This window comes from Plecotus auritus (assembly GCF_963455305.1).
Source record: "Plecotus auritus genome assembly, chromosome: 4".
Classification (NCBI taxonomy): Eukaryota; Metazoa; Chordata; class Mammalia; order Chiroptera; family Vespertilionidae; genus Plecotus; species Plecotus auritus.
This window is the reverse complement of record NC_137775.1, coordinates 178,707,758-178,724,545: the sequence shown is the minus strand read 5'-3', so window position 1 is coordinate 178,724,545 and position 16,788 is coordinate 178,707,758. Positions and strand designations below refer to the sequence as shown.

At 40.4% G+C, this 16,788-nt stretch overlaps 1 protein-coding gene across 2 annotated transcripts; it reads right to left on the bottom strand.

Annotated features, from left to right (window-relative positions):
* Positions 1–1,264: 1,264 nt before the first annotated feature.
* NUP42 (nucleoporin 42) lies at positions 1,265–13,135 on the bottom strand. Of its 2 annotated transcripts, XM_080664149.1 has the most exons (7): positions 12,924–13,135; positions 10,403–10,634; positions 8,656–8,750; positions 5,359–5,435; positions 4,505–4,591; positions 2,664–2,748; positions 1,265–2,111 (listed from the first exon to the last, which is right to left on the bottom strand). In XM_080664149.1, exons 1-7 carry the CDS (start codon positions 13,033–13,035, stop codon positions 1,534–1,536), a joined length of 1,266 nt encoding a protein of 421 aa, XP_080520275.1. In that variant the 5' UTR covers positions 13,036–13,135; the 3' UTR covers positions 1,265–1,533. The 2 variants fall into 2 exon arrangements, with proteins under 2 accessions (XP_080520275.1, XP_080520276.1); XM_080664150.1 differs by lacking the exon at positions 8,656–8,750 and having other exon boundaries at positions 1,266–2,111; positions 12,924–13,131.
* Between the last annotated feature and the right edge of the window lie 3,653 nt (positions 13,136–16,788).

The window sequence follows — 16,788 nt, the reverse complement described above, 5'->3', positions numbered from 1 at the left end:
CTACTGAACTATACACTTAAAAATGGTGAAGATGATGAAAGAAAAATACCACATGATCTCACTCATTTAGGGATAATGAAAAACATTATAAACTGATGAACAAAAAGATAGTTACAGAGGCAGTAAAGCATCAAACAGACTGTCTAATTACAGCGGTAAGGTTAGGGAGAGGTGGGGGAAATAAGAGATCAACTGAAGGACTTGTATGCATGCATATAAGAGTAACCAATGGATGCAAGACATTGGGGGGTGAGGGCATGTATGGGAGTGGGGTGGGGGGGGCAATGGTAAGATATGTACACATATAATACCTTAATAAAAATTGGAAAAGATTAAAAAAAAATGGTGAAGATGACTCTAGCTCAGTGGTTGGCAAACTCATTAGTCAACAGAGCCAAATATCAACAGTACAATGATTGAAATTTCTTTTGAGAGCCACATGCGGCTCTTTGGCCCCTTGAGTGTGGCTCTTCCACAAAATACCATGGCCTGGGAGAGTCTATTTTGAAGAAGTGGCGTTAGAAGAAGTTTAAAAAATTTGGCTCTCAAAAGAAATTTCAATCGTTGTACTGTTGATATTTGGCTCTGTTGGCTAATGAGTTTGCAGACCACTGGCCTAGGATTAGGAGTTCCTAGCTTTCTCGGACTTCTGATATCAATACTCATGCACACAGTTGCTTCCACTTTGTGGACATTTTTGCTTTAGTTTCTCACACTTTTAAGTAACCCATAGCACTTATTTGTGCTTTTTTTGACCACATTTGATCTCATTAAGTTCACTATAGTTTTTCGTGCGTGAGAGCACCGAAAACAGACTTCAATAATTAAAACGAAACTCCCAAATCACATATTACTAAGTAGTCTAAATGTAGCCAGCTAGGCTCCTGTTTCCCAAAGTTGACTGAAAGAGCTCATGGAACACTTCGTAAAACACACACACACATTTCCAGGTCTAACCCAATGGGCATTATTTAACAAGTATTCAGGTGATAATTATAATTAGGCAAATTTAGAAACATTGGGTCCTTACTTCCATCCTCAGAGCTTTCAGGATCTGGCAACTTCAACTGGGACCCAAGGGAGCCTGGTAAGTTTGTAACAAACCTGGGGTAGTGTAGGGTTCTTTTGCATGAAGGAAGGTCATGCTACTGATGTTTATTTGGTAAGTAAGATAAATATTTAAGCATTTCCCCTCTAATGGTTCTAGAAATTATCTCCTTAAAACAATGTTTAAAGGAAAAACTTTAAAGGTTAAGATAGTAAAATGATGTAGAATGAGAAAATACTTTATTCAGCGCACAGATAGCTTTTCAGTTCCATTCGTAATTATAGTAAAAGAAAATCTCTGGCTGGCTATTATGTTTTATTTAAATAGTTAGGTTCAAGAAAAAAATGTTAAATTTCAAACCCCTAAAGCTATATTCCATATAAATATATAAGTATATACATACATGTGTGCGTATATCTACTCTTCTATATGAACCATTCAAAACAATTTAGAAGTCATGCTTTTCTGTATTTAAAAATGTCCTTTCAAATATTTAGAAGTTCCACAGGTGGTGGCTTCAGTGGAATTCTCCCCAGAGTAAACTTCTGGGCCTGAAATTGCCCCAGTTCTTCTGCCGTTAGCTGATGCTTGGGTGTGAATAGTTCATTACCTGCTGTCGTGCTGCCATTTGAGATGGGGACAGAGGTGGATGTGCTGCTATGTCCATCATGAATGCCACTGAAAGACTTGGAGAAAGGAGTGTGAGAATGTGAGCCTGGACTACCAAAGCCAGCCACAGAACTGTTTCCGAAGGCTGGGGCCCCTGGAGCTCCCACAGGGCCTGCTGCCATGGGAGCTGGGAATCCAGAAAACCCGGCTGAGCCAAATCCCGAGGCTGCAGGGGTTTTAAAGGAAAATGAAGCAGCAGATGTGATTTCGGGTTTCCCAAATCCAGGAGCTGGAGTAGAAGTAGTGATGGCAGGACTGGTAGAGGGAAAAGCTCCAAATGCTGGAATATTCCTGAACACAGAAGGGCTTCCAGAAGGGGCAGTGGCAAATCCAGAGCTTGTTGTAAAGCTAGAATTTTGAGCATTATCACTCGTGCTGTTATTCACTGGAAAACCTACAAATAAACCAGATAGTCAGAAAATGTAGCCATATGACCAGCCCCTTCCCGCCCCCCCCAGCCCCCACCCCACCAATTTCTCCCTTATTCCTGCCCTGCTTGGATGTTGGGAAGAGAGAAGATTACTAGAAGGAGAGAAGGAAAATGAGAAGCTAGAACAAACCCATGGGACCCTGTTGTTCTGTCTTTCTGCTACTGCTACACTGGTCTCATTTGCACCATAATTTACCTCCACTCAAGGAGGCAGCTTTGAGAAACCTCAGGGATTAGCAAGTGCACGTTCACTTTGGCTTGTGCCCGCCCCTCCAAATCTCACCAGAGCTGTCACTTGAGGATGATACTGTGTTATTATACAAGTGACAAGGAAGTCCTCAAAAGTGCTGCTTCCCTAACTATCAAAATCTTGAAAACCATTCCTAAAATATACTTTTAAAGCTTGAGCCATAGGGTCTTTAATGGTACTTAACATATCTTCAGGCTTAATGATTTGAAACCTATAAAGTCCTATTTTTCTAAATCAATGAAGTCCTGCATTGCTGTATCACTTACCTGGTGATCCGAATGTTGCTGTTTGCCTACTGCCAAACCCAAATGTAGGTTCTGCTTGATTTATTCCATCCTTTATATCGGAGAGCTGTAAAAACAGGCAAATAATAAAGTACTTGATAAATAATTTTTTTTTAAACATATTTTATTGATATTTCACAGAGAGGAAGGGAGAGGGATAGAGAGCCAGAAACATCGATCAGCTGCCTCCTGCACACCCCCCACTGGGGATGTGCCCGCAACCAGTGTACATGCCCTTGACCGGAATCGAACCCGGGACCCTTCAGTCCGCAGGCCGACGCTCTATCCACTGAGCCAAATCGGTTTCGGCGATAAATAATTTTCAAGTACTTTTTCTATAAACTTTAGAGCCAAATTCAATGTTTAAAATATGCACTTAAAAATGTGAAGTTAAATGTTTAACATAGAAAAATGCCCACAATATGAATACACATTAAAAAGAAAGTAAACCAAGCTCAAAGATTAAGAGTAATTGGTTAATGAATTATGGTTTTAATTTTATTCTTGCTTTTAAATATTTTCTAAATTTTCGAATGAACACGTATTAAAATCAGAAAAAAATTTTAATAATATATTTCAGTGTCTATAGGCTGATCTGCATTTATCAAGAAACCTAGATATTAGGTAAGGACCTTTAGAGGTTCCCATTCTATTCACTCTAACACTTGAACTGAAGTTGATTCACAATGACACTACTGAAACTTAACACTAAAATTTATTAAACATTTCCCATTGCCTGCAAATACTTTATGCTCTTGCTACTTCCTGCTCTAGAAATGTCTTCATCTCTGCTTACTGAGATCTTAATCTACCTTTTAAGAAACTTTTCACTTACCCCCTCCCCAAAAGCCTTTCCTAATCAACTCAAACAGATATGATTTCTCTCATTTGGAAGCCCCAAAAGCATATTTAAAAATTAAACTCTGTTGAGGTATAGTTTACATACAATAAAATGTATCCATTTTATATCTATATATTTATAAAATATATATATATTTCAATGAGTTTTGACAAACTTATAATTACCACCATTATCAAGATTTAGAACATTTCCATCACCCCTAAAAGTTCCCAGTATCCTTTTCCAGTCAGCCCTCTCCCAATTCCCGGCCCTAAGAAACCACTCATCCGCTCTCTATCACTATAGACAGGTCTGTCTTTTTTAGTTTCATATAAATGGAATTATTAGTATGTACTCTTTTTTTTTTTTTTGTCTAGCTTCTCTCTCTTAGTGTGATATTCATTAACAGGTAAATGAATAAACAATGTACATTCATCATTCATGTCATTTTTCAAAGCAATTTATTTTTAATTGCTGATAACTTGAAATATTTGAATGTATGTAATATTTTCCAATTTCAAAATTAGTACTACCCAAGTTAAAATTCACTCTAAAAACAATTTTTAAAAAGCATGATTTCCTGTGCTTTTCTGACTGAAGAACGGAGAGAAAGCAATTTCAGGGCCTTGCCTCTAAATGATGATACAGTTCTTGAGAATGTGTGTATCGTAATTTGTGTTTGTTTTTTAAAATATATTTTGATTTATTTCAGAGAGGAAGGGAGAGGGAGAAAGAGAGAGAAACATCAATGATGAGAGTCAGTGATCAGCTGCCTCTTGCACACCCGCTACTGTGGATCAAGCCTGCAACCTGAGCCATGTGCCTTGTCCAGGAATCAAACCATGACCTACTGGTTCATATGTTGATGCTCAACCACCGAGCCACACCAGCTGAGCTTAACTTTGCTTTCCAAATAGAAAGTAAAATTCTCTGCAAAAAAGCAATAGATAAGTCACTTCCCATAGCAAACTCCAATACTCACCAAAGCTATTTTAGTTGATGTATTTAGCGTTTTCAGTTCATTTACCCTGTTCCTCCACTGACTTTTTAACTGTTGGATAGAATTTAGCTGAAGAGAGAAGACAGAAAAATAATGAGTCAATATTGAGTACTTAAGTTAATCTCTCAAATGACAATTTCACGTCTTTGCCAAAATCACAAAAAGTTTATGAAACATTCTTATGGTCCATAACTTGTAAAATTTGCATTGACCTGCCCCTATTTTCCAGATATTCCAGCTATAGTCCCCTCGCCCTGTTTTTCAACTCCTTGTATCTTCTGGTTAAGAATCCTAAGTATCTGGCAGCAGAGAGTTAGTTATATTTGGAGAGGAGGCGAACATGTGTGCTAGTTAAAACGCATGATCATGACTATAGACAACAAAAAATACAGACTATTTCATTTCCTTTAGCATCAAACTTATTCAAGCCCAGCTTTTTTATTTTTTGATATACGATATGTGAGAATGTTAATCTATATAACAGATTGCTTTATTTAACTTTGTCTTTCTAGCTTTCATCACAGTGTCTGCACCTAAGAAATGCTCTATAAATGTTTGTCAAATGATGAAAAAGTTTGATTTCTGGGACTGATTGCTGGATAATTTGTAATGAAATAATGACATTCCCAGCTACTACAGTAAAAATATATTATCACCATTTTAGATAACCAATCAATTTTAAGGAAAGTAATTTAGAAAATAAAAATAAACTTGTCTTGAAAAACTTGTAGACCTCACCCACTTTGCCAACACAAGCAAGCCTTGACTACAAACAGAGAAGATAGTAATTAACAGCTAATCTGTTATTGAGGTAGATGAATAGGAAACAAACTTACATAACTCTGTAAGTTATTGCTGGTTAAGAAGTTATGGTATTCAAGCCTCAACTCCTCTGGTGAAATGTCTGTAAAACCTGAAGTGAGGAATCAATTTGAATCTTTAAAATAAATGCCAATACTTTCAACAGTATAGTAAAGCTAGAGGTGCTAGACAAGAAAGTATGCTAATGTTGATCATTAGAAAATTTACATAATTATAAGGAGCCTTCACTCTCTTTCATGTTTAAATAAGTATAAAATTAGAATAAAATGTAGTTGGTTATTTGATCTTTGAAGGGGAACTTTTTCTAAAGATAAATGGAGAGGAAAGAATAACAAAATGGAGAGGAAAGAAAAAGAAAGAGAAGAAAAAGGAAGTTGACTACATATACATTCAAACTTCTGCCTAAAAAAATACTCTATATGTTAGAAACAATAAGCAAAATTAAAAGGCAAATGATAAACTGGGAAAACCAAAATTGCAACATGACAGGAGAAGAGCTAATGTTAATTTATGAATAGCTCTTACAAATCAATAAAAAAAGTTAATCTGAGCAAATGTAATAAATAGGCAAGTCACAAAAATTCAAATAGCCAGTAAATAAATGAAATAAAGTTAAATTTAAAAATACAACTTAAAATAGAGATAAATTGCAGAAATGAAAAATGAATATTTATTGTTATTAAGAATGTGGTGAAGTGGACTTCTCTTAAACTGACATTAAGGGAATTAAAAATATACAACTTATCTGGGAGGAAAATTGTCAATAAGCATCACTAGCCTTAGAAATGTTCACACCTGCTGACCTTAATATAATTTTTAGGATTTAACCTCAGGAAACAGTTAGATGCATGGAATCTGTTGCAATATACTGCCTGGTTGCAGTGTCTGAAGAAAACCTGTTCTCACACAGATATGTAGTTGGGAAAGGATTAATTTAATGGCCTTTTCAGATAATTGTGAATATTCTTCTTTGATATTATACCAAAACTTGACAAGTAGTAGTTTCTTTTGTTTTATCCTCACCCGAGGATATTTTTCCATTGAGTTAGAGAGAGTGGAGAGAGAGGGAAAGACAGAGAGAAATATCTATGTGAGAGAAACACATTGATTGGTTGCCTCCAGAATGTGCCCCAACCAGGGCTGGGACTGGGGAGGAGCCCGCAACCCCAGAATGGAACCCAGGACCCTTCAGTCTACAGGCCGATGCCCTATCCACTGAGCCAAACTGGCTAGGGCAACAGGTAGTAGTTTCTAAAGGCTAGCTACAATGTGGATGCAAAATTTTTGTACAATTATATTAAATCCACTGGTTTATCTTGCACTTAGAATGGATTTTTCAGCCATGTATAATTTTGTAACATTATAGATTGAGCATTTGGAAGTTCTACTGAGTTATCTAGAACTTCCAAATGTTGGCAAATGTCATTGTATAATATTAAAAATATTCATATTTATTAATGTCACTATCCATCTCATCAGATGAGACTTTAAGTATCAAGAAGTCATCAAGCTCACGTTAGCAGAAAAGTTTTCCATAATCGAATTTTCACTTGAAAGGTTGAATTTTATCATTGGCAATAAACACTGTCAGTTGTTTTCTATGAAGTGATAGGATCACTTCACTTATTTTTTTAAAGAAAATGTCACCAGACATTTAAGTCTAAATAACCATAGTTCTCAGTCATTCTTTCAAATAAAAATTGTCCTGTGGGGGAAGAAAAGTGGCTAGTTCAGCTCACAAGTCAGCGATCACATGAGTGCTTTCCCTCAACATAACCATCACACATGAGCACGTGGCAGAAGCACTTTATGTGCGCTTCCCTTTTTGTCATAACAAAAAGGTTTGCACTCAAAGATCAAGATTTAATAACAGTAATAACTTTCACCATTTCATCAAGGACATTAAGTGAAAATGACATTCTTTTTTAATTGACTACTATATAGTTTGTTAATACAGTTTATTATCTCGGCCTTGATGTATATTTACTACGATGCAATGTGTTTTATGCATTAATGCTTTTGCACCAACTGTGCTAATGTCAAAACAGTGAAAATGGCAATTAATGTGTTAGTATTATGATGGAAATATTTTTTAATTTGTACAGCCCCTGAAAAGGTCTCAGGAATAGGGTTGCCAAATTTAGCAAACAATACAGAATGCCTAGTTAAATTTGAATTTCAGACATACAACAAATACTTTTTTAGTATTAAGTATGTCACAAGGGCTATTCATATATACTAAAAATATTATTCTTTGTTTATCTAAAATTTAAATTTAACTGGGCACTCCATATTTTATCTGGCAACCCTACTTAGGGATCTACATTCCACATTTTAAGAACCACTGCTTTAGGGCATTCAGTAAGCATTAGGTTCAATTCTGAAATGTTTTTAAAAGGCTTCGTACTTCTTTATTTTCTTTATAGAAAAATCATTATCTGAAATTCTCTTATTTATTTGTATTACTTATTGGCTCCTTCCCTCAAGAACATAAGCTTCATAAGGGAGGGATCTTGTCCATCTCGCTCATCACTATATCCCCAGCACTTAGAATAGGGCCTGGCACAAAAGAAATTCAGTAAGAATTTGTTGAATGATTGAGTAAATAACTGACTAAGGAGTTGTGTGCGCAAATGCTCACAGAGAATGAGCAGGTGGAGCTGACACAGAGCAGAGGCCCCGGAGTTCTGAGGGATTGCAAGGGCTCTCATTAGCTAGGTACCTGCTGTTTACGCAATAGGGCAGAAGCCCAGGACCACCCAGAGTGGGCTTAGAGAAGTGTGGTGTCTAGGTTTCAGCCCAGAAATAACTTAGAAACTGTGGACAAAAGAAAATGGGAAGAAAAGGGTATCTACAGGAATGCTATCCCTATCGCCCAGCTAAAGCTCTTTACCTTCAGACATTACCTCCAAGGTAGGTCTTCACGTTTTATGAAAAACAACTATCCTTAAAAGGAAAGATAGGGAAGCAAGAGAAGAAAGAATCAGACAGCCAAGGCCCTAACAGCAGGCAGGCTATGACTCTCCTATTCACTGCAGGCAGCCAAGAGGTTCTGAAGTTGTACCTGTAGGGACCCAAGAAAGCAGAGCCCCTGCCCGGGCTTACAGAATGGGAACTGGTGGGTCCCGATTGTACTGAGAATTACATTTCTTAAAAGAACTATACCTTCCCACCTCAACCTCTGAATCAAGAGGTTCTGCTAGAATACTCAAATACTTTAAACAATGTTGATTTCTTTATTTGGCATGGTCCCGGTTTTAGAAAATAAGAGTGGTAAGACATATTTTAAAAACATACAATTTCTCAGTTACCTGAAATACTAGGTTTCTTTTTCATTGGTGAATAAGCAGAGAACATCCACTGCCCTGATGATTCCCAAACCTCCATATCTTTCACAATTCCTTCCCTGACAAAAAAAGAGAATCTTTTTCATGGGCTAATTAAAATTTATCATTTATAATTTTCAATGTCTGAGATTTTAAATTGTAGTAAATACGTAATTTTATATTTTTTTCCATTATGTTTCCTCAAGTGTTTATTAAAGTAAAAGCTTATAGAAATAGAAACTATACTTTGGTTATAGATATTATAAGACTAAAGAAGTTCATAATTTTGGTTTTCCAGTACACGGAACCATTAACCAATTCATTTAATTGAGCACTATTGTACAATATGTATTAAGGAACTACAATAAGAGTCTAATATACAATACAACTTTAATCTTTTTGCTCATTATCATAAACATCAATGATCATTTAACTGGGAAAGAGAAAGTACCATCTATATATATAAAAGCTATGACACGCACTGACCACCAGGGGGCAGTCGCTCAACGCAGGAGCTGCCAAGCGACAGCAGCTTTGCAGAGCGCCCTTTTGCATTCCAGGACCCTGTGGGGGATGTCGGACTGCCGGTTTCAGCTCCATCCCCGCAGGCCAGGCTGAGGGACCCACCTACAGGAGGGATCCTGCTTACTCCACAGACACCCTTAGAGCCCTCGCGCCACCTCAGATGTGACCGGCTGGGGAAGGACTGAGGGAGGTTGGCTCCAGGATGTGTCCGCCCATCTTGCCCAGTCCCGCCCCACCGGCCACCTTCTAATTAAATTTCCTTTCAATGTGCATGAATTCATGCGCCGGGCCTCTAGTGTAATATAAAGCATAACATTTTTCAATGGGTAGGACTTTAGAGATCATTTTGTCTAATTTTCACGTTTTTCAAATGTTAATTTGTTGGCAAAGTTGTGGATAGAGTCAGCTCTAAATTAAATCCCCTTCTGCCCTGTCCAGAATGCTACAATTAATAAAATGATAGATACCACAGAGAATCTATATTAAATTTAGGATTTTTACAAAAACATCAAGTATAGGAAGGAGAGGCTCATTTGTTTTTTCTTAAAAAAAAAAATCAGTAGTATACGGTACGCAGCTTAAGATGTTACCATTGGTTCTAATTTGGTTATATGGAAAGTAAAAAACTAACAAGTATATTTTTGTCCTGAGAGTCAGAAGCTGAGGGAAGTTACAGATAGCCAGGCACTGATTTGGCACCAGTTGTAACTTCTGCTACAAATGTTCTCAAGAAATGTTAAGGAGTTTACTCCACAAAAGGGAAGAGAATCAAATTAAATCAATTTGAATGATGTAAATGAAGTAAAAGTTTTAAAAAGAAAAATACGAGATGCTATTTGAGCTCCAAGATCACAAGTTGCTATAAACTACCTCATTGTTTGTAAAGGTCTCATAATTTACAACCAACTTAAGCAGGACTACCTTTGAAATACATTCACAATATAGTGCTATCAACAGAAAAGTGGAAAAAACATAATTAGCTCTAAGAAGGCTCTGTACTGACAAGGAATGACACATTTTTAAATGAAATAAAATATAGTATGATATCTATGCTAAATAGTGGTTATCTCTGAGTGATAGGATCATCAGTGCTTTTTCTTCTTTTTGCTTATTCTGATTTTTTAAATAATGTATTACTTCTTTAAAAAATATGTGTAATTTAAAAAAAAAGAAGAAAATAGTAATTTTTCTGAATGCTTTCACTTACAGAAATTTCTTTTCATCTTTCTGTGCATCAGAGGTAGGTGAAGTAGCAAATGGGTTCTGAGATAATCCAAACCCCCTGTTCCTGTTAGTTGAATCTCCAGAATCAAAAGAACCAAAAGATGGTTTTTCTTGCTCTCTGCTGCCCCCCCATGGCGTAGATTTGGAGAAACTGGATGGCTGGATAACACTGGAGTATCTCTGACTGGTGGCATTCCATCCACGTCTGTTACTACCTGTAATAAAAAATAAAATAAAACAATTTTACCAGCAACTCATCTTTTAAAAATATAAAAATTTAATTATATTTTGTCATATTACATACAGACATTATGCAAAGACTCAACATTTCCACTCATTTTAAATCACAAAACTCTTCATTTTTTCCTTATATACTGTAGTTCAGTGTAATATCAACCAATCACATAATAGTCTAATTGGATTTCTGGTTAACAAAATTAAGAAGACTGTAAATCCGTAGAAAAATAATGATATTATTACTAGATTCAGCTGACATAAGCTTATTAAGTAAACAATTGCTTGATAGTGGTGTGGACAGAGAACATATATGCTAAATCATAAAAGCTCCTTCAGGATAAAAAGCTGTCTTTATTATTTTTGCTCTCCCAGTGGGCCTAAAATAGTAATAAAGTCTGAAAAATTAGGAATGTACTAAAAAGTTTGTTGAATATAAAAGATTAGATTCTACCCTCTGTCTTTGAATAGATTCTTAAATCTATTTGACTCAGTATTCTCTCTGGGAAAACAGCCACCTATCTTTCAGGGGGAGATTATAAAGATGATTTGCATATGAAAAAGTGCATTGAGTTCCTCTACTATGAGCATATATATTTTTAAAAATATATTTTATTGATATTTTTACAGAGAGGAAGGGAGAAGGATAGAGAGCTAGAAACATCGATGAGAGAAAAACATCGATCAGCTGCCTCCTGCACACCTCCCACTGGGGATGTGCCCGCAACCAAGGTACATGCCCTTGACCGGAATCGAACCCAGGACCCTTCAGTTCGAAGGCCGACGCTCTATCCACTGAGCCAAACCGGTTTCGGCATGAGCATATTACTAATATTTCATAATTATCAAAATGAGCTAACCTCTCTGTCCCTATATTTAAAAAATCTTATCACTTAAAGTATTTCATTTACCCAACTTTCTAGTTGGGTCCAAGATAATTCACTGAATTGGAGATATTCCATTAAATATATTAAAAAGTGGAGTGATGGGAGATATACTCCTTTATGAAAATTCTTCTCCCAACTCTAAAACTCCTTAATAAAACCAAAGAGAAAAGGCAGCAGATTGCTGGACCAGAAAGATCCCTCAAGTAGGGATTAATGGTATTTTATTTTTCTAAAGTTCAAATCCTTTGGGGAATGACACAACAGAAGAAGTTCAATTAACCTTTTGTATATAGCTTTTGGTCTTCATACCTCTTAATTTCAAAAACATTTTGTTTCAGGTAGCTACATACACTATGTGATTAGTTTTATTACACTTTCCATCAATTAATCTATCCAACACATTCTGTTGTTCATGGAAGTACACTCACATTTATCAGACTCCGAGTCCTAGATTTTGGTTTGGAGTAATTCATTACAGCTATTGTGGGTAATGCAAAAAAGACTGCCTTCAAGAAGGGGGATCAGGCATGAAGCCACAATGCAACTTAAGGTGGAAAGGTAAGATGAACTTCCCTAAAAAACGGGAGGGGAGTAAGAGTGTGGGAGGTGGTCAGCATCTTGTGATCCTCTAAGGACTAAGTTCCAATTCTAAGAAAAGAAAACCTCTTCGTCTGACCTTTACAAGCTTGTGTTGTACTATGGTTTCATGTCTGATCTCTCCTCTCCTTGAAGATAGTGCTTTTTGCATCATTCATTTAATTGGTTTAATGAAACAGTCCCAAACCTTCGTTAGGCCCAGGAAGCAGGTCAACCTGGTCCTCCACACCCCGTTCCCTCATAGCCCCGAGTTCTTAATTGGGCATCCCATCCTCCCAATTTTACCCCACATTTTATGAGCATATCTGAGGAATGGCTCTGTAAACTTATTGTATTTCCAAAGGAGTTCGCGACTTCCCCAAAGTTAAGAGCCCTGACTGATGCAAGTTGCAAGCCTCTCCCTCGGAAGAAATGTTTAGTAAAAATTATATTCGAGTCAAGGGGGAAAAAACAACAACACAAGTACCCGGAAGGGTAGAGAAAGGCAAGGAGGCGTTTGGGTCGACCTCCCGAACCACTGCCACCCACCGAAGGGGTAGTTTTGACACGGACATCTGACTTAACACTCATTGTTCGGCCTCAGAACCAGGACCACGCCCCCGGCTTCGCCCGCTCAACAAAAACTGACCGAGTGCCTAAGACGCGGATAAAACCGTCGGAAAGAAACTGTGTGGCGGGCGCCGCGCGGAGCCCCACGCGGGAGGCCCGTTCCCTAACCGCTGGACCCCAGCCAGGCCCATCCCAGCTCGGCCAGCGGCGGAGGCGGCGGGCTGAGCGCAAGGTCACCTGAGGGCTGTTGCTGCCGTCCACAGCCCGCACCCCAGGCGCCAGGATGTTCGTTCCAGCACCGCTCCCCAAAGCGACACCGGCCTTGAAGGAAGAACTGACAGATGGTCATTGCGGCGGCGTCGCCCACGGAACGGTCTCCGAACACCCTACACGAGTGGAGAGCCTACTCAACCGAAAGTTCCGGTCCCGCTGCCGTGACGTCATCTTCTGGCGCCGCGTCCCGCCTCCAGGGCGATGAGAGGCGTGGAATTCACCCAATAGGAATCGAGAAGAGCGGAGGGCCCCCCAGGGAGCCAGGGAAGGCGGAAAGCTTGAACCCGTACTTGGAGAAAGAGGCGGGTTTAACCCTGGTGCGGTGCCTCCGGCTGCGAGGGAGGATCGAGGTCGAAAGGAGTAGAAAGCGAGCCAAGCAAAGCGGGAACCTAAGCAAGGCCCCGAGAGGAGGATTGGCTGTGGTTTGAGAGACCGGATGTAACATTTGTAACAGCTGAGAAAGGAAAAGTGTGCCCAGCCATTCATCAGGATGGACAACCATGTCAGGTAAAGGCAATTGTAACGTTAACAGGAAACGGCGTTTCTTTTAAGGACAGTCTGAATGAAAAGTATTATAACCGCCCCCAGGTTTGGACGAATACTGTGTTCTTCAACACCGGGAAACCTTGTAAGTCCACCTAAAGGCTGCTCTTTGTAGGAATGAAACATTCCACTCTAGCCTGGAGGATCTAAGACACGAACAGGGGAGCAGTCTCCATTTCTACCCAGGAGCGGAGCTCAGATAAGGGGTTCCTGAAAAGAACATCCCATATTCTCTTAACTTTGTAGTTTCCAATGAAAGATGAGCCTACATCCACTTCTCAGAACAAATCTGATGTTGCCTTTACACACAACTGCTTTGCTTTGAGCCTGTCCGTATTGTTTCACTTAAATTTTACCTAAAGTGCACCTTCCCCACAAATCCTACAACTCTCTTTTGTATAGTGAGACACCCTACAGTTCCTCTGGTGTTGAAACGCAGAAATTAAACTGAAACGCGTGGTTTTCCTCTGAGCAGGATGCAAGGGTGATTTCCCAGGTTCTTGTCCAGGTGGATTCGAAGAATGAAGCTTGTCCAGGTGGATGTGAAGAATGAAGCCAACGACAAAAGGTCGTATAGGAAAAGGTGGAAATTTATTGGGAAACAAGCACAGACTCCCACCTGGGGAGGGGGTCCCAAAGGGGTAGCCACTAAGCCCCTTTTCCCTCAGGATTAAAAAGGCTGCAATTCTTTGTGTTCTGATATTCTCCTCTGATTGGTCACTATAGCAGCTTTAGAGCTCAAACTCCACATGCCCCCCCCCCCTTACTTTTCTCCCCCTCCTGTGGTAAAATTCTCTATTCCCTGTGAAAACCTGTTTTCATCTTTCTCCCGTTTGTTTTCCCCCTTATCTTCTGTGAAAGGGTATCTTCCTCTCCCTTTAGGCTGTGGAGCCTTTAGTTCTTTGTGAATGTATGCCTTTTGGCAGCTCCCAGCCCCCAGCAAACTGCCTCTCCCATGCACCATCTGTATTTTTAATATATATTTTTAAATTGATTTCAGATGAAGGGAGAGGGAGATAGAAACATCGGCTGCCTGCTGCACGCCCCCCACTGGTGATGAAGCCCGCAACACAGGCATGTGCCCTTGACTGGAATGGAACCTGGGACCCTTCCGTCCACAGGCCAGCACTCTATCCACTGAGCCAAACCAGCTAGGGCAGACCCTCTGTATTTTTAAAACTCCCTAAACCTGCCTATTTTACCTCTAAAAACTCCTTTCAGTGTTTGGTTTCTTTGGTTGCAACGAATCAATAAACCTGACTTGGTTGGGTTGCAGGTTTGTCCCTGGTGGGTTTTCAACAGGTGTGTGCAAGAATGTTTAAAACATGCAATACCTGACTATTTAGTCAGGAGCACTGACCTCTTTTCCCTAAGACTGTCAAATAAAAAAATGGCAACAGCCAATACAATAGCTGTTTGGTGTGAATGACTAAAAATTATACCTTTTTGTTAGATCAGCAAAAATTATATATGTGTGTGTGTGTGTGTGTGTGTGTGTGTGTGTGTGTGTGTATCCTATCTAATAAAAGAGTAATATGCAAATTAACCATCACTCTGCTATGCCCACCAACCACGCCCACCAACCAATCAGGAGTGAATATGCAAATAAACCCAACCAAGATGGCTACGGCCACAGAGAGCAGGAGTGAGGCTTGGGTTTCCCCGGCAATGGAGGAAGCCAAACTTTCCGCCTGCCCTTGCCGGCCTAGACCTCCACTCAAGGCTACAAAGTTTCAATGATAGAAGATACATAAATCCCAACAGAAATGGCGGCAGCCATGGAGCTGGAAAGAGCAGGAGGCTAGGGTTGCCTGCGGCAATGGAGGAAGCCAAGCTTTCCTCACACCCTGGCCAGCCTGGGCCTCACTTAAGGCTACAAAGTTTCAATGATAGAAGATACATAAATTCAACAGAAATGGCTGCCACCACGGAGCAAGCAGAAGGCTTGGCTCTGCTCCAGGCTACAAAGTTTCAATTGTAGAAGATAAATAAACCCCAGAAACCAGGGCCTCCACTTGGGTTGCCGGGGGGCGTGGCCGGCCTGCAAACCACCACAGGCCTCTCGCCCAGGCCTCCCCACACCCCAAGGGAACCCCCACCCTGATCTGGGACACCCTTCAGGGCAAACCAGCTGGCCCCCACCCATGCACCAGGCCTCTATCCTATCTAATAAAAGTAATATGCAGATTGACCATCACTCCAACACACAAGATGGCTGCCCCCATGTGGTCAAAGATCCTGTCCCCATGTGGACACAAGATGGCCACCACAAGATGGCCAGCAGGGGAGGGCAGTTGGGAGGGACCAGGCCTGCAAGGGAGGGCAGTTGTGGGTGATCAGGCCAGCAGGGGAGGGCAGTTGGGAGGGACCAGGCCTGCAAGGGAGGGCAGTTGGGGGCAATCAAGCCAGCAGGGGAGGGTAGTTAGAGGTGACCAAGTGGGCAGAGGAGGGAAGTTGGGGGCGACCAGGCCTGCAGGGAAAGGCAGTTGGGAGGGACCCAGGCCTGCAGGGGAGAGCAGTTGGGGGGGAACAGGCCTGCAGGGGAGGGCAGTTAGGGGTGACCAGGCCTGCAGGGGAGGGCAGTTGTGGGGGACCCAGGCCTGCAGGGGAGAGCAGTTGGGGGGGACAAGGCCTGCAGGGGAGGGCAGTTAGGGGTGACCAGGCCTGCAGGGGAGGGCAGTTAGGAGCAAACAGGCTGGCAGGGGAGCAGTTAGGCATCAATCAGGCTGGCAGGCAGAAGCAATTAGGGGCAATCAAGAAGGCAGGCAGGGAGCCAGCAGTCCTGGATTGTGAGAGGGATCCCAGATTGGAGAGGGTGCAGGCTGGGCTGAGGGAAAAAAATTTCGTGCACCGGGCCTCTAGAGTGTGTGTGTGTGTATATATACCTCTGGTCCAGTTTAAGAACCCATTGTGGCCCTCGAGTCAAAAAGTTTGTCCACCCCTGAATTCTAACCCCTACATTACATTCATGTTTTGTATATATATATATATATATATATATATATATATATACACACACACACACACACATACATACATACACACACACACACACACACACACTGAATGGCCAGATTATGATCTCTGAACGCATAATAATCTGGCCACTCAGTGTGTGTGTGTGTGTGTGTGTGTGTGTGTGTGTGTGTGTGTGTATGTATATATATATATATATATATATATATATATATATATATATATATATATATTAGAGGGCCGGTGCATGAATTCGTGCATGGGTGGGGTCCGGCCAGCCTGGCCAGGGGGAGGGGACATGGGTGGTTGG